This window comes from Oryx dammah, unplaced genomic scaffold (assembly GCF_014754425.2).
Source record: "Oryx dammah isolate SB20612 unplaced genomic scaffold, SCBI_Odam_1.1 HiC_scaffold_11, whole genome shotgun sequence".
In the NCBI taxonomy this organism is placed as follows: Eukaryota; Metazoa; Chordata; class Mammalia; order Artiodactyla; family Bovidae; genus Oryx; species Oryx dammah.
This window is the reverse complement of record NW_024070195.1, coordinates 6999927-7018601: the sequence shown is the minus strand read 5'-3', so window position 1 is coordinate 7018601 and position 18675 is coordinate 6999927. Positions and strand designations below refer to the sequence as shown.

At 46.7% G+C, this 18675-nt stretch overlaps 1 protein-coding gene across 2 annotated transcripts in view; it reads left to right on the top strand.

The window, feature by feature from the left end:
• NEDD9 (neural precursor cell expressed, developmentally down-regulated 9) overlaps positions 1 to 18675 on the top strand; it is a 121430-nt gene that overhangs the window by 76512 nt on the left and 26243 nt on the right. For both annotated transcript variants that reach the window (XM_040249287.1, XM_040249286.1), the window contains exon 2: positions 12802 to 13248. In XM_040249287.1, the coding sequence (XP_040105221.1) occupies positions 12802 to 13248 (447 nt within the window). The remainder of the gene's footprint in view (positions 1 to 12801; positions 13249 to 18675) is intronic.

Genomic DNA, 18675 nt, shown 5'->3' with positions numbered 1-18675 from the left:
TTCTTCTCTGATTCTCCATCCTTCCCCACTCAGAGCTGCTAAGCGCAGTGAGCACCGGGAAAGGGATGATAGGAACACGGCCCAGGGGCGTCCACGGTGAAGTTGGACGGCTCGACAGTCCTACAGAGGCCCGGATGCCCTTGGAACAGATCTCAATTCCTTGCCAATGAGAGAACACGTCTGTTGACTAAATCCAAGACTCTTATCAGTACCTGTCTTTTTTTCTCCTATATCCTAAATTCAACCAAGGCAGATCCATTAACAAGATACATACTTAAATGTCTATCTTTTACTTTTAGTTTAAAATATATTTCCCTTCTGTGGGTACGTATCCCTGTTTCACAGACCCCAACATGGGACAGATGGTCTAACCCCAGGAAGGAGATTTGAAACGGGGACCATCTTGGGAAGTTTACACGTGGCCGTTCTGGACACGAAACACAAGCTGCTCCCAAGATCAATCGGCTATCCCCTTTGCCTTAGGTCAGCTTTCTATCTGACTTTTTCCAGCTTTGTATCAGAAAATTGCCTAGGGGCTTTTTTCTAAAGTAGATTCTGGCACACCTTTCATAATTTACTTCTAAATAATATCTACAACATCACATTTTACTCCAGGAGATGGTGAGGGACAGGGAAGCCTGGAGTGCTGCAGTCCTTGGGGTCGCGAAGAGTCAACATGACTTGGCAACTGAGCACACACACATTTACTTGTAAATAATAAGATGGTCCTTTTCTTTCTCCTTGTGGAAGTGAAGAAATGAAGGCAAGACCGCTTTGAAATACGGACCATGCAGAGAACACCTGAGAGAGCACGAAGCAGTGAGCAGGCTGTGTTTCCATTGTTCTTGTTGAAACCTGGTGGGATGGCTCTGCGCTTCAGAGCCTGCGGCATCTGCATCCAGCCTCCCGCCCTCCCTTATTAAGATCTTAATTACAGACGCAGCTTACTTCGTTGCTGGAGGGAAAGAATTTAGCTTCTCTGAACTGTGTCTGTTTTTTTGGTGTGGCAGGTGTAATCACGATGAGATCATTCTGGTTTGTTTTCTTTCCCCGGAGGAATATTTTTTCTTTTTTTTGAGGGGGAGGAGTGCAGTTCTTAAGATGCAATTTCATGAGCTCATAATAGTGCAGTAATCATAACTGTGCTTTGATTTTACAGAGACCCTTTCTTCTGAAGAAGTCAGAGTGTTTTGCATATATAATTCCATGACTCCTCTTGATGTTATTATAAAGAACGTGTTCATTATCCCCATTTTGCAAATGGGGAAACAGAGGCAGAAAAGGCAAGTGACTCGTTGTCATTAGTCTGACAAGATGAGGACCGAGATTAGACTCTATCGATTTAGTAATGTTGCGTGCATCCTTCTGTCCGGGTTTCCCCCCTGCAGCCCTACTGACGTTGAGGGTGGATAATTCCTTCTTGTGGGGACTGTTCTGTGCATTGCGGCATCCTTGGCCTCTGACCACTAGCTACCAGTAACATCCGCACATGCGCACACACAATGTGACGACCAAAAATGCCTCTGAACATGGCCACATATCACCTGGGGAACAAAATCCCCGCTAGTGAAAAATCACTGCTATAATCTCCCCTACTTCCTTCTGCTTAACAATAATTGCCTCAATGGTTTTATGTGATAGAAGCACCAAAATACAACCATAAAACAGTTTGCCATCATTTTAACATGACTGAAGTTGAGTTTCATGTAACAGTTTGTAACCAAAAGGAAGCTTCCTGTTACGTACTTAGCCCCAGTTTGTTCAAGCGAATACCACAAGGTACTAAGAAGCGTGGGGCCTCATAAGGTCATGCGTAGAATCATCAGACCATCTCTAAGGCCAGCCGAGCTCTCTGAAGTCTTCTGTTGGCTTCATTTTCCTAATAATCGTCCTATTGTAGAAGATTATGTTGTTTATATATAACATAAAAATGTGTGCTATAGTTTTCTTCCAGGCCCAGTTCTAAATGCATGCTTCATGAATAATGGACCTTGAAGAAAACTATTTTATGCTCATAAACCAGCGCATCCTTTATACACCTAGGAGCTTGTCTGTGTCCCCAGCCACCGAACAGCTTCATCAGTTTCGTTTGGAGGTCTTCTTTGCCTCCATTTGCTCCTGCCATCTTTCCTTTCTCTTCTGACTGAGAAGCTAAGATTAGCTTCTCAGCATCTAAAGATTCTTTCTTGAGGCAAGTCTGCAAATGCAGTGCTGACAGTCTCTGATTGTATATACCCGCTCAGCCAAGTGTACAAATCCATTTTTTAAAAACTCTTTGAGGACTTCAGAAATTAAGTAGGAGAATAACAATCAGGCATCAAACCTAGGTCAGGAGTCATCTAAGAGTTCCAGTGAGGGGTGCCACCCAAGTTGCATCAGCTGTGTTCTGGCTGGGAGGCAAAGATTGATAGCATATGTACATATATGAATTCATGGATTTAGATATAACTTCATACCTTGGGGATTGCATACCTTGATGCAGGAAGATAAAATAGATGGGCATGTGGAAATAGGAAGATCTTTCCCTTCTTTGAAATATGCTTTATTAGATGTTACAACTTGGGTGTTTTGACTATTGGGAAATAATACAGTTGGGGGGAATTACATTATAATATTTGTGGACTAGAGTCCCCTACTCATTTATGACTTAATTCTCAGTTCACTTCCCCAAGTACCTGAATGTTAGAGGGATTTGTCTAGACAGGCAAATAGAAGTCATTCGGTGCCAACACTGTAATGTTGGCTGAAATCCAGATGGTTGTTTTGCTGTTAATAAAACCTGTCTTTTGGGTGAGTGGGTGTCAGGCCATCATCATTATATGGCGCCTGTCAGATTTATCTAGGGACAGACCCTGAAAAGCATTTGTGCCTGCCCCGTGGTTTTGACCCTTTGCCAATACACTATGCTTAAATCTATCAAAACCAGGCAACCTGGGACAAATGCTTACAGCATTTGAGGCTTAATAGCAATGGTACTCACTTCTAAGATGGAGAAGGTTCTCAGGAAGCACACCCTAGTCCAGCAGGAAAAGAAAATCCGAGATTAAGAGGGGAACCAGACGCTAGATCTGCTTTGCTGCTTATCTAATAGGAGACTCTCTGGGCTGTAAAACAAGAAGCTTGGGCTACAGTGATCTCTGGGATCCCATCTTAGTCTAAAATTCTAGCCTGGTGGCTCTCGTCGAGCCATGCGTGACTGCTGGTTCTGAGTACCTACAGAAACCTGGGTGTTCTCTCACCTTCTTTCAGACCCTCAGGAGCTCCCCGAAAAAAATCCCCAAACCACAAAAGAGCAGAGAATTGAGCTCATAAAGACACATGTATATCATCAAACTTGTGAGCAAAAGCTGATTTATTTTTCTCAATTAATGTCAGCAATCAAATCCATCCTCCACAGCCAGCCAAGAAGTAATAGAAGTTGGCTGTGAAGTCACACACTTGCTTGCACACACACACCCACCACCTGACAACCTGTTTGCCATTTTTCTTATTTGAAGCAGAGGGTTTGCTCCCAGCCACCATTGGTTTCTTGGTAAACAGGTCCCAGCATGTGGATATTTCTGTCCTGCATCGACCTCAAAAATCAGGGGTAAATATATAGCATTTGTTCTAGGGCAGGCAGAAAGCCAGCACTTGAAGAACCACTTCTTTAATCTCAACTATGCTCTCCATATCGTATTACAAAATCTAGTTACATAGAAAAATTCTTCTGACATCCAAATACCCAGATTTCTTGGGATTTCCCTGGTGGCACATTGGATAAGAATCCGCCCATCAATGTAGGGAACACAGGTTCGATCCCTGGTCTGGGACGATTCCACAGGCCTCGGAACAGCTAAGCCTGAGAGCTACAGCTACTGAGCCTGCATGCCGCAACTACTGAACTCCATGCGCCTAGAACCTGTGCCCCGAAACTAAAGAAGCCACCACAATGAGAAGCCCCAGCACGGCCACCAAGAGTAGCCCCCACTCTCTGCAACTAGAGAAAGCCCACGTGCAGCAACAAAGAGCCAGGGCAGCCAAAAATTAATAAGTTAATTAATTAAAAATATCCAGGTTTGCAGTGAGCGTCAGGTCTGTCTTCTCACTGGCTCTCAAGAACTAATGCCCTTCTGGTCTGTGAACCACAAAGTCATGCTGGGTTCTGAACCATCCCTCACCAACATGGAGCAGGCCAACGTGGAAGGAACCAAACCTGGGCGCCTCCTGGGCCACCATGCCCGGGGCACAGCCGCACCGTGCATGTCAGGGCCAAAGAGCACCTTTGGGAGACAAGTGCCCAAGGCCATATTTTTTAAAAGCACCTTCCATTCAGGAATGAACATCTTAGAGGATGTGAGAACTTGGAGCCAAGTAGATGACATGAATATTCAGAGAAAGTCCAAGACACTGGTGTGAGCTTTGTGATCATCATAGGGGTTCAGAAGCACCTTCCAGGATATGTAAATCTTTGACTGAAATTCGGTCCCAGTGCAGAGGGACCTTTGGTGGACACTCTCCCCAGAGGTCAGGAAACACGACTAGGGACTATAGTATTCGTAGACACCTCGCGGGATGTCACACTGCCCTTCTGCAGCTGGTTCAGGGCACCTAATGAAAAGTGTGTCAGGTCGCAATGGAAAAATATTACTGAGGAAAAAACCTTAGATGCGCTCTGCATCATATCTTCTCACTCCTAAACCTGAAAGCCTTGTATCTACTACTTAATCTCCAGAGGATTCAGCTCTTTAAAAAATTCCACATTCCAGATGTCATCTGATGAAAGAATCCAGGTCTAAACCAAGTATTCCAAGAATCAAAACCCAGACACTTGCAGATATCCAGGGTTTTGGACCGTGACTGTGTCCTTCTTTGGGGAAATCTCACATCCCACTATATCCTAAACATGGGAGCAGGAGAAGGCCAAAGCGGTTTGATGGCTCTCAGACTGGAGCTGACTGTTTTTTTAGCTGAAGTAGAGTTGATTTCACTTTTCACTTTCATGCATTGGAGAAGGAAATGGCAACCCACTCCAGGGTTCTGGAGAATCCCAGGGACGGGGGAGCCTGGTGGGCTGCCATCTCTGGGGTCGCACAGAGTCGGGCACGACTGAAGCAACTTAGCAGCAGCAGCAGCAGCAGAGTTGATTTACAACATTGTGTTCGGTTTCAGCTCTACAGCAAAGTGACTTGGAGATACATATATATATATACATGCTTGCGTGCATGCTAACTTGCTTCAGTCATGTCCGACTCTTTGCGACCCTATGGACTCCTCTGTCCATGGAATTCTCCAGGCACAGATACTGGAGTGGGTTGCCATTTCCTCCTCCAGGGGATCTTCCCAACCCAGGGGTCGAACCGGCATCTCGAGTCTCCTGCTGGCAGACGAGTTCTTTACCACTAGCACCACCCGGGAAGCTATATGTGTACACGGGATCATACAGGGCTTCCTGGTGGCTCAGATGGTAAAGAATCTGCCTGCAATGCTGGAGACTTAGGTTGGTCAGGAAGATCCCCTGGAGGAGGGAATGGCTACCCACTCCAGTATTCTTGCCTGGAGAATCCCATGGACACACACACATAGGTGTGTGTTTCTGTATTCTTTTTAAAATTCTTTTCCATTATAGGTTATTACAAGACATCGTATTCTAAAGCTCGTAATAAACTGTAATGGAAAAGACCTAAGCTGATTTTTGTCGGCAGACTAAAGACACCAGATCCTCTTGCTCTTCTCCCGTGTGTCCTGAGACTGACTTCGCTCACGCTCATCCCCCAGCTACTTCCTTGGGGACCGATTTCCTTGACCATGACCGTTTCCTCCTTTGCTCTGTGTGCATGTCCCTGCCGGAGTCCAGGGCTAAAGTTTGTGGTGGGGGCGCTGGGGTTGGGCACAGGAAAGTCACGTTGTTGAGAATGTGGCGGCCCCGAGGCCTTGGCAGGAGCTCCTGCGTGGTAAATATAGAACGAAGCCGAATAATAAGAGGAAGCTGGGCCATTGATGATGCTATCCGTCCAGGCGGGGTTGGGGGGAGGGAAGGGAGGATGACACACCAGTCATTGTGTCTCACTTCTCTTCAGAGAACGGCATAAATGGTCATGGAAATTATAAGTCACACCTCTCCGTATTTGGAAGATCATTTCCCTGGCAGTGGGAGTAATGCGCAATTGACGTTTTGGTAGCAGGGCAGGCAAGAGCGGGTCTGGAAACCCAGGGTGGTCCGGAGCTCTGTGTACTTGCTGTAACGCTGGGCATTTTCCTCCCAGTCCTCAGGTACAGCCTGGGAACCCGGGGATCACAGGAGCCAAGTATTCTGGCAAAGCGTGAGTGGTGCTCAGTCACCCACCGGCAGACCTTGGTTGCTGCGCTGAAGGGAGAGAAAGGCTCTCACAGAAACCACTGTATTTAACCAGATGGGAACGGCTGGCTCCTCTTGGCCTTCCTGTTTGCTCAGAGCTTCTGCAGTAGACTCAGGAGCCCCATCCTGTTTTAAGAGGGTGGGGCGGGCACTTTCCTGCCCGCCGCCTCCCACGTTCTCTGGCCCTGAGGCTTAGTGACTTGGATGCACCGTTTATCTTTCTGGTCCTGGTAGTTCATCTCCCCACGTCCAAAATCTCCACCACATACCTTGCAGACATCTCTAGAAAACCATTTCACCCTCTCTGTAGAGAACCAGAATCAGAGTCCATTTCAAGTTAGCAAACACAATGAGTGTGTATTTTGCTTCAGACACTGGTTCTGAAAATGCCCAAGGAAGAACAGCCTCCCTGAACTTAAGGAGTTCTTGGTCTTGAATGGGATGGTACAAGTCTGTTCAGTCACTGAGTCGTGTCTGATTCTTTGTGACCCCATGGACTGCAGCAGGCCAGGCTCCCCTGTCCTCCGTTATCTCCTGGAGTTTGCTCAAGCTCATGCCCATTGAGTCGATGATGCCAACCAACCATCTCGTCCTCTGTCGTCCCCTTTTCCTCCTGCCTTCAGTCTTTCCCAGCATCAGGGTCTTTTGCAATGACTCGGCTCTTTGAATCAGGTGCCCAAAGTATTGGAGCTTCAGCTTCAGCACCAGTCCTTCCAGTAAGTATTCATGGTTGGTTTCCTTTGGGATTGACTGGTTTGATCTCAAGAAATGCTATCCCCAAGAACTAGAAAGGGAAACAACTTTGGGAAGAGAACTCTTCTGGTGATGTGGAAGATGAGTTTGGAGGTGGGAAGAAGTTGCCATACCTGCCCTCTCCTCCCTTCCCACCAAAAAAAAGTCACTGGTGGCCTGAGCGGGGAGCGGCAGTGAGGAGGATGAGCAGGTCGCAGCTGATTGGGGTTCGGGTTGTGGAGTGACTCAGCAAACCTCTGAGGCTCCAGTCTTGGGCAGCTGTGTGCCTGCTGTTCACTGAGAGAGACCAGGAGGAGGGGGCTTTGGCACTTGGATGTGAAGTGAAGATGCTCACTAGATGATGGGAAGTGGACTGGAGAGCCGAGGGAATATCGAGGCTGGAGCTGTGGATCTTAGTGTCACCTGGGTGTTTAGATGCCATCGGCATGAATGAGATGTCCTGTAGAGAGCGAGCTCAGAAAGGAGAGATCCTTTTGGAACATGATCTCTAAAAGGATAGGGAGGAAAAAATAGGGGCTTGCCTGGCGGTCGAGGGGTAAGGCTCTGCACTTCCTCTGCATGGGGTACAGGTTCAACCCCTGGTCGAGGAACAAAGATCCTGCATGTTGCGCTGCTAAATAAATTTATGTGGCTAAATAAATTAATAATAAAACTTAAAAAAAATTTTTTTTTTAATGGCCTGTGGAAGAGAAGGAAAATGACTGGTTTTGAGCTCAAGGGAAGAAGGAGAACCAGGATGGGGAGCATAGAAGCCCAGGACAGTTTCAAGTAAGACCAGGGTGGGGTCAGCGCCACAGGCTGAGACGATTAGAGTCCCTCAAATAGGATTTATGACTCTGAATGCAGGTTTCCCATCCTAATTAGAACCACAGCTTCTGTAGCACATGCCTCTGACTTTATTAAATACCATCCTAGTTCTCGAGCTGGAGACAAGAGGCCCGCATTCTTAGCTCAGCTCTCTGACCGTCTTGCCAGGTGACTTGGCAAATCATTAACTTCTGGGGCCTCGTTTTTCTCATTTGTAAAGTGAACAAGTTGGACCGTAATTGTTTGATGTTCTTCTGGCTTTCGAGTTCTGTGCCCCGACTGTGTTGGTGCTTTGCCAAGCTCTCTAGCCACGTTTCTAACTGCCACCCTCTGGAGGCTAACCATCCAGCTGGATATAAAATTACATAGCTCTCTTATCTTTCCTTATGTGTTTCTGTGTTGACCTTTCCTGCCCTGGAGATAAATATCCCAGGGAGAGTGGGTGAAGCAGTAGGTCTTAACCAGGCAAACTGTCTTGCCTGGGTTTTTGTGAGATATGCAGAGATACCTTCTGACTTTGTGGCCTTAAGGAACCACTGAGAGAGAGATTCCCTCTAGCTTGTCCTCACCAGGGAAATTAACTCTTCACCTGCCTGTCTGTGAGTTGCCTGTGCACTTTTGAATGAGATGGTTCCTGTTCTGGTTGAAGTTAATTTTGCTATTATCTTCTTACTAAATTCTTGCCTCAACATATCAAGTGTTTTCAAAAGTCAAGCTCCTCTTTGCCCATGTTTTTCCACATTTTCTGATGGGTGGTACTCTTCTGGAACCTCATAAAACTTTTCCAGAAATACCATTGTTGTTTAGTTGCTAAGTCGTGTCTGATTCTCTGAGACCCCGTGGACTGTAACCCACCAGACTCTTCTGTCCATGGGGTTTTCCAGGCAAGAATGCTGGAATGGAATACTGTTTCCTTCTCCAGGGGATCTTCCTGACCCAGGGATTAAACCCATGTCTCCTGCATTGGCAGGCAGGTTCTTTACCACTGAGTCACCTGGGAAACTTTTATTATTATTATTTTACTTTGTCTCAGAAGGTCTCTTGAATCAACCAATGATTTCACTTTTGCTGTTTGTAGGCAAATACTCAACAAGAGGTTGCAGTGACCAGAACTCATTCTTAATTCAGAGAAATACTGCTTCAAGATACAATTCTCTTGAAGTGTAATTATGAGCAAGAGAAACATCAAATGTACAAAGAAGTATATATAATAGCATCACCAACCCTTGATTGCGAACTGAGGAGGTAACCTACTAGGAAGCTTACCATCAAAGCACCATCAACACATTAAACAGTCAACACTGCTTCCCAAGTCTCCCACTATGTTTAAGGACTTGACTTGAATGAACTCATTTAATCCTCACTGCAAATCCATGACATAGGGATGCTATCCTCATTCTCATTTTACAGATGAGGAAGTTCCGGTGCAAAGGTTGGGGGGAGTAATCTGCCCAAGTCACACAGCCAAGACCCCGAACTCCAAGAATTGACTTATTCCCTAGACATGACAAAAAGAATTGTCGTCTTCAAAGCTTTACTGTAAAATGGAAAGGAGCCCAGTTTGCAGAACAGTATGAACTAGAGCTAAGGTGGCCTGGAGTCTTGGAAGGAGAACTGGGCCAAGAGACCACAGTTCTGTTCCCATCTCTGACTCCACTGATGTGTGGCCTTGGGCAGATGATAAACTGTCCCCTTCCGCCAGATGTGTTTCCTCATCTTTGGAACAGGGAGGCCGGGTCCAAGTGTCCTCTGAAGGTCCTCTGAAGGAGCTGTAACCCCTCTGTGTGCGAGGTTGCTGGCTCCCTGTAGCTCGTGCAGGTATTAAATAACTTATTCCCGTTAGGCCGAGGCTGAGAATAACTCTCAGTGTTGAGGCACCGGGCTGCCAGGGGTGCCTCTCTAGCAGCCTCACCGGACTCCCTGAATCCCAGTCTCTGTGGGCACGGGGGAGGAGCTAGTCAGAAGACACCCACGGTGCGTCCACAAGCGGCTCCCTGGGTTCTCCACGAGAAGCGGCTCTGGCGGCCTGTCTAGAAACCTGAACGTGCGGCTTAGCTGGTGGTAGTGGAGGGTCATGGGGTCAAGAGGCAGAGACCATCTCGACTAGCCTTCATGCAGGGATTGCTAGCCGCCTCGAGCTGATAGTGGTCCATGGCTCCACTTCAGTGCCTCCCAGAGCTCCACAGCCATGACCCAACTCCAGATGCCCGGAGCTCATGTATACACATGAGGCTTGTGGTCTTTCATGCTTCTAGTCTCCTCTGTTTCTGTTTTTGATTTTTGGCCACAGGCAACATAGGGGACCTTAGTTGCCCAGTCAGAGATGGAAAGCAGGCCGCCTGCGTTGGAAGGGAGAGTCTTATCCGCTGGGCCCCTGGGGAGGTCCCTGTCCTGTTTCTTTTCTTTCCCTTCTTGATCACCAGTATCAAGCTCTGGACCCTCAGCTCCCATAGATCTGGTCCCAGCCTTGTCACTCCTGATGTCAGGAGGCATTAGGGCCTCCTTGCCAGCCATTCCCAGTCCTTGAATGGGCCCCAGAGAACGGGACGGAGTCCAGAGTGGTCAGCTGTCTCCCTGCTCTGTCACCTCAGGACAGTTTTGGTGGAGTCACGTATGGATGTGAGAGCTGGACTATAAAGAAAGCTGAGCACAGAAGAATTGATGCTTTTGAACTGTGGTGTTGGAGAAGACTCTTGAGAGACCCTTGGACTGCAAAGAGATCCAACCAGTCCATCCTAAAGGAGATCAGTCCTGAATGTTCATTGGAAGGACTGATGTTGAAGCTTTGGCCACCTGATGTGAAGAGATGACTCATTTGAAAAGACCCTGATGCTGGGAAAGATTGAAGTCCAGAGGAGAAGGGGATGACAGAGGATGAGATGGTTGGATGGCATCATCGACTCAATGGACATGAGTCTGAGTAAACTCCGGGAGTTGGTGATAGACAGGGAGGCCTGGCATGCTGTGGTCCATGGGGTCACAAAGAGTTAGACACGACTGAGCGACTGAATTGAACTGAACTGACTGAATTTCCTTCCCATCATTTAGGTACAGAGGAAAAGAGTCTTGTCTTCTTCAACTCAATGAATTTTCTTTCAAGGACAGATCACCCACAAGATGGGAGAAGAGAAACATAAGAGATTTTCAGGTTAGGACTGAAAACCATCATTAAATGGTTCCTCACATCAGGTTACGGTGCTGCATGTTTTTATTTTTTTGCATGTGAACTTTTGTTAGAAGGAACCCAAAGCTTCCTAGAATATAAATACCAAGTAAAACTTTCACCTGGAACACAAACCCCTCAGTCCTTTAACTTCCCTTTTCTGCCCTCCTGTCTACGTTATAGGCTTCCTGGATCAGAAAACCGTCGAGAACAGGGACTTCAGGCTTATTCTTAAAGAGCATCACCAGGCTTCCTGGGCGCTGAGTTCCAGGGCTTCATCTCGTTTGCTCAGGTTAAGCCGTTGCACTGTACTCAGAGGAGCTTGGTTAACAGAGTAAAAGTAGGAACCTCCCCAACTGCTGATCAGGGGACAGACCCACAGCGCAGGACCTGTGGTTATGGGGCATAGTACAGGGGGAGATAGTGCGTGCATGTCAGTGACGAAGGGCTGAAAAGCAGGAGGCTGAAAGATCAAATCCACATTTTTAGAGAAGAAAACACGGGGGCAGAAGTCCAGACAACAGCAGCCCCAAATTCCACAGATATGTCATCGGAGCACACTCCATCCAATCGGCAGTCTTTTCTCCCACAGCCGATAATCATCACCCCAACATCAAGGGCATCCCGACTGTCTAGTGAAGCACTGAAGAGACCGCTTTGAGTTTTCCGATGGCTGGAGATGAATTTGCAACGTTTCAGGGCTCTGTGTGTGCTGGGAAGGAGCCGGCATCCGGGTGGGGAAGGCTACCCTCGTGCCTTGAGACATGACTGATGCCAAGAAATGAAATCGCCAAGCCTTTGAAAGACTTCCAAGAACGTCGGCATGTACTGCCTACCCACTCCCCGCCGAATGCCTACTTTGGCTGTCTGCTCAGTACTGAAAGTGCCAGACGGGCCTTCACACAAAGAGAGAAAGTGTCTGGGGCCCATGAAAGGGGAAGGCAGAGCCTTTCCGATGTGAATGGTGAGATTCAAGGAGGAGGAAATAAAGTGGTGGGGTGAGGAGGGGCCCTCAGGAAAGGTGGGAACAAAGCACCAGAGAGGACAGGGTGGCCTCTACCTGCCCACGTGGGGTAACCTCTTTGGAGCTCCGCGTGCTCGGGTCTGGAGGTGTGGACCACCGTCACTGCACTCCGCACGGGATTATCATGGAAACATACCCCGCTTGTAGAGTCTCCCTTTATCCAAGGACCTCTTGATCAACTGAGAGTAAGAATTGTTAAGGCCTGCCAAGGCAGAGATCAGAGTACTTCTGTTTCCATTTTAACACTGGATATAAACGCCATTTGTGCTGTTTGTCTGGGGGGATGTTCTTTGACTCTCTTTACCTCCAATATAGTTTTTAAAAATGTCTGTTGCAGTCCATTTGAATATCTTGGAATATATTTTTCTTCCTTCGGCTGGATTGAAGCAAGGAAGAAAAATGCTTTGTAGAGTGAACTGCTCTCCAGCTCCTTCACCGAGCTCCTCGTAATTCCCTTGGCACAGCCTCTGCTGCTGGAACACAGCACTCGGTGGTGTTCCGAGCTTTTCCGAGGAGGCGGTCTGATGTCATTGGTGGCAGACACAGTACGTATGGATCTGTCTTTTGTCTGCACCATCTGTTTTTCTCCTTACAGCCTATTGTTTGGATCCTCCTCTTTCCAGGAAGTGTGCCTCTCCATAAGAACACAGGCTTAGGTGTTTCAAGGACTCAGTTCATCTGCTAACCTGCGTTTCCCCTCTCTTCTTTCCTGCCTAGAATCTTATGGCCCGAGCCTTGTACGACAATGTCCCGGAGTGTGCCGAGGAGCTGGCTTTCCGCAAGGGAGACATCCTGACTGTCATCGAGCAGAACACAGGAGGACTGGAGGGGTGGTGGCTCTGCTCCTTACACGGCCGGCAGGGCATTGTCCCTGGCAACCGGGTGAAGCTTCTGATTGGCCCAGTGCAGGAGACCTCCTCCAATCAGGACCTGCCCACTTCGGGACTGGGGCCGCCGCCCTTTGGCCAACAGAAGCTCTATCAAATACCAAACCCACAGGGCGCCCCTCGAGACACCGTCTACCAAGTGCCGCCTTCCTACCAAAATCAGGGAATTTACCAAGTCCCCACCGGCCATGGGACCCAGGAACAAGATGTGTATCAAGTGCCACCCTCAGGGCAGAGAGGCGCTGGGGCCGCTAACGGTCCCCACCTAAGTAAAAAGGTGAGTGAACAACAGCTGGATTTCTGTTCTTACTTAATTTTTTCCATTGCAATCAAAATATGTGTCTATGTGCTCCTAAAATAAGAACTTGGAGCTTCCAAGAAGCCGTTGAAGAAGTAAGTAAATCTTCCAAGAAGTAAGACTATCTGAATACTCTAGCTTGCACATTTTTTTGACAGGGGAAGTCATTTTTCCATTCATTGGTCAGTAAAACCTTCTTGAACACCCACCCCATGCCAGGTACTGTTGATCCATAGCCCTTACAGGTTCCCGAGTTGTGCCAGGTTATACCGCATCGTCAAGTGTTTCCGTCTTTCTGATAGACCTGCTTTTACACGTGGGCTCTGCACTCCACAGTCCAGTCTTTTCTCTTTCTCCCTTGAGTAGTACAAGGCACCATACTTTGCACAAGCACAGTGAGGCAGCAAGGACTCTCCTTTCACTAAAAGCTAAATTATGACCCCACCGGCCATGATGCCACACGGCTGGCTGCACGAACCCACGAGAAGTCGAGGCCGCAAGGAAGGGGGAGTGGGTGAAACCAACCACCGTGTTCTGGAGAGCCATCAGCCTCAAGGTCGACTCACTTAACACGCAGACTAGTGAATTCAGAGAAGAGCCAGCCTCTTGTCCTTCTAGTAGTTCCTATAACAATGCCTGAGGCGGTGGGTAAAAATAGTGGAGCTAGGGTATTTAGGAAGGCATCATACTAAAAAAAAAAAAAAAGAAAAGAAAAAAAAGGTGAGGGCACTTCCCTGGTGGTCCAATGGTTAAGGCTTCGCCTTCCAATGCAAGGGGTACATGCAGGTTCTGTCCCTGGTCAGGGAACTAAGATTCCCACATGCCTCTCAGATAAGAAAAAACAAACAAACATGAAACAGAAGCAAGATTGTAGCAAATTCAATGAAGGCTTTAAAAATGGTCCACACCAAAAAATCTTAAAAAAAAAAAAAAAAAAAGACCTCTTCAGCACTCTCTGTAATTCCAAATGCTGTAAGAATTTGAGATAAGTAGACCATTGAAGGAGTTTTAAGCATCTAGCATATTTTCGATGCTTGTGATAGCGTGATGAATCCAAGAGGGAATGTGGCCTCCACAACACTTATACTGTAGCGAGAGACATCATAGTCATAGGCATAAGTTGCTTAGTCATGCCCGACTCTTTGCGACCCCATGGACTGTAACCTACCAGGCTCCTCCTTCCATGGGATTTTCCAGGCAAGAGTACTGGAGTGAATTGCCATTGCCTTCTCCAGGAGATCTTCCCAACCCAGGAATTGAACCCAGGTCTCCCACATTGTAGGCAGACGCTTTACCATCTGAGCCACCAGGGAGACATCAGTCAACACCAAATGTCAGGTGGGGAAACGGCTGTGAAGACAATAATGGCCGTGAACTTTGTGTGTGTGTGTGTGTGTGTGTGTGGAGGTGGGTGGGAGTAGGAGCCAACTGGAAGATGAAACTTCTGTGTGCACTTTACAAGGGAGGGCGTTTCTGTTTGGTTTACTGGCAAATTCCAAGGATCTGCAATGGGTCCTGTGAAGTCTTGGTATTAAGAAGGGGCTCATTTAACAGAATGAGAAAAGATCATTGAGTTATGCATGAAAGGATGCAGCTAGACACCAGAAAGAGCTTGTTGATGCGGAGAACCTGATGTGTACATACGCCCTGCCTCGAAAAACCCAGTACAAGGGTCTGAGTTTATAATCCCAGGTAGATAATGGAATGTCTATTTGCATGATAATGGAATCCTCTGTTGGGAAAAAAAAAAAAAGTAGGGGTGTTTACTGTTGGAATCTTTTAAATTACAAAGCCACGAATGTAAGCACAGTGTCGCACAAGCCTGGGGTAGGATGGATTCCTCAAGGAGTGAACAGTTTTCCAACTTGTATATTGTCCAGAATGATGATCCCAGTCTAGAGGTCATGGATGGCATCTGTGACCTTTCATAGTCCTTCTTATCCCAGGGATTTTAAATTCAAAGGGAGAGTCAAGCCAGGCCTGTATCTCCTGGAGATAAGGGAGAGAAAGAATGCTTGAAAGGTGTAACTATAAATAAATAACTTCTCTCATTCTTGGTCCTGGCTGTGGCATCTTAAAAATAGCCCTCCCTCATCAGAGCTGGTGTGAGGCAGGTGGGGGTGCTGTGGCAGGACAGGAAATGCTTGGCTGAAAGGTGGTGGGGTCTGAGCGTCCATCACAGTTTATTTTGGCAGGAAGGTGTTTTCGTTTTCAGACTCAAACCTTTTTAGGCCCAAGCCCGAAAAGTCTGAAACTTGGGACTTCTTTCCGTTTTGTAACTGTTCGCAGCTTGACTCCTGAACCCTCTGTCCACTTAAAGGGGAGAGATTTTGACGCACCTTCCCTTGGATGGAGGTCGGGGTGCTGAGGTTACCCTTGGGCACTTGTTGTTGTTGTTGTTGTTGCTTTAATTCTGAAATCAGTGGTTAAGCAAGAGGCATGTGATTCCGTAGGAGGAAGTCGGATTCTGGAAGGGCACGCTTTCTGCCAGCCTTTCGTGGAGGATGCTGCAGACCTGGGGGAGGTTTCCGGAGCACAGAGGCAGACAAACCCCCGAGGGTGGAGCTTCGAGCCATCCAGGTCTGAGGCTGTTCATGTCCAGAGGCAGGAGGCATAGCCCGGGCTCTTCTCAGCCACACACCTGGTGAGACCCCTGGCCTCACCTCGAGTCGTCAGTGCCACTGGCTCTGGGCTGCCACCTCCATGCTGCCCACCGGGCCACTCGCTTGTACCCCACGGGAGTGGGCTTGTCCTCCTCTTGTCTTTCCTGTCCCTCCCTCCATGCCTCCTGCTCTTTCTCTCTCGCCCCTTTTTTCTTCCCTCCTTTCTTCCTTCGTTGTAGTGGGGAGGGCTGGCTGCTAACAGGTCATTTTAATCTTCTGAGTACCAACAGCTGCTTTAAAAACTCCCATCAGGACTTCCCTGATGGTCCAGTGGTCCCCCTTCCAGTGCAGGGGGCGAGAGTTCGATCCCTGGTCAGGGAACTAAGATCCCATATGCTGTGTAGCACAGACAGAAAATATAAATAAATCAAATAAGAATAATAATTTTTAAAAAACTTCCATCAGCATCTCCCTCAGTTACAGAATCCTTGTCTGTGATGCTCTGTTACTGTATCTAGTTGAAAAGTAACTTTATGATTGATTATTTCAAAGAATGAAACATGAAATACAATTTTGCTTACACTCAGCTTTCTCACGTTAAAGTGAGAAGATAATCTTTTGTGGAAAAATTTAAAATCATTGAATTAATTCCTGACACATGAGGGAAAGAGGTATGATTTTTTTTTTCTGTAGCACACACATATTAACTTTTTCTTTAACTTATTTTGTTAAAAACATACACACCCATCTGGTCTGAGCTTTGGCCACAGATTTTTCTTCAATTTTTGAAGCTAGTAGAAAAAAAACAAATACTCATTCTTCCTTCAAATTTTCAGTGTGAGAAAAATACTGGCATACTTCTATGCTACCCTGAAGCTAATTGATAGTATCTTTGTCACTTTGGGATTTAGAAGAATAAAGCAAAACTTTTTTTGTGCTTGTTAAAAAAAAAATCTCCTCTGACTCAGGAGCTTCTCACTGGGTGAGAATCATACTGATGACTTCAGCCAAGGCTCCAAGAGTTTATCTCAGTACATGGAAGGATGTACCGAGATAAACCCCCTGCAGGGGTTTTGTTTGTTTGAGTTCTCATTGGATAGTTCTCATTTCCTGACTTAACTAAATACCCCATATCCAGTTTTCTCTTTTAATTTCCTGGCTGCAAAATGGTGGTGAACCCAGAACTGGCCATTCCTGGTGGCTTACGCTCTAGTCCTTACAATCTCTTAAAGGAGAGAAAGAAGAGGCAGGGGAATCTGGCTCTGAACCACTGAAGTGTAGTTCTAAAATCTGAAACCACTGAAGTGTGGTGTAAAATTTACCTCTCAGCAAGGAAGAGAGGGAAAGGGAGTTGAAATGCAGGTTCCCAGGCCCGGGGAAAGCTGGGGATTTGGGGAAGCTCCTGGGATAGCCAAGGAGGGTGGTCCAGGACTGCACTTGGAGACAAGCTGTGACAGGGCCACGAAGAAGGCTGGACGTGTTCCAACCTGTGATTTGGGACTTTCCACAGTTAAAGATTCCCTTGACGCTGCTACAGCCTGTGGGCTTCAGAAGTTTTATCCACCACAGTTTTTTCTACTAATGAATCATTCAGAAAAAAAAAAAAAAAAAAAGAGTGAATTCTGCCTTGTATCAATTCAGCCTTGCTCTCTGGGAAACTCCAGCCCCCACCCCGCTTCCTGCATCCCATCCACAGAAAATGACATTCGTCACTTATTAAATCAGTGGTTAGAGAAAGAAAGAAAATCATATCATCCCCACCCTTTCCTGAAAGAAGACATCGTGAGTGTTGTGAAAAGAGCCTGGGCTCCGGGGGGAGGTCAACTCCTGGTTCTGTTTCTCTGTAGCTGTAAATCTCTTGACAAGTGACCAAACTTCTTTAGACTTTAGTTTCCTCGTCTGTCAAATGGGAATAATCATAAGGCCCTGCTAGGGCTGCTGTAAGAATGAATGACGCACAGCATGGAGAGGGCCGGGCAAGGGATTTGCAGAGCAGGGCCTTAAAAAACCAGTGCCTCTCCCTGGCATTTTCTTTCCTTTCTCAGAGTTTATACTCTGCACTGAATATGCAAATACTTGATTGCTAGTGTCTATGCTGTTCCCATTGATTGTGTGGCTCTTTCTTTGGTTCTCCAGAAATTTTGCACAGAGTGGAAAGAACTCCCCAGATTATCTGGAAACTATACACATTGACACCTTGACTTAATTTCATTGATCTTTCTCACACTGGGTTTTGTGTGCAGGGCCGCTATATCCATTCGGCACTGTGGGCAGAATGCCCAGTGTCTACGGGAACCTTGGAGCACTGAATAAAAAATTTTGGCTCCAAAATACGAAAAGTGCAAAATAGAAATTAATAGAAATTAGTAAACATTTAGACAAATGTGCCGGAAACAACACAATGTCAACCTCATTAATTGTTCGGTTTAGATGTCATAACTATTTCATTACATGTGAAAGCAATCTGTAGGTTAGATTCTTCTCACTTTGCAAAGACTTCTAAATATGCTCTGTGATTGCCAAGAACTCACAGGCATTTCTAAATTAAATGAGTTACTCATAGTCCAAGCTTTTGAAAAGCTGAATTATATTTTTTAAAAGTGTCCTCGATTTTTTCAAGGCAAAATTGTCCTTAATATGGGGCTCTGTGGTTTAGAGGGGATGATTTAGACCCACACTTTAGAAGCACAAGGTCTACTAAGGTCTAAGAGGTAGATTTCTCTGCCTCAGAGCTCAAAACCTGCCACCTGAGTTCACCCATTTTCTGCCTGATCTTCACAGGGAATTACGTGTGTTTCTCTGA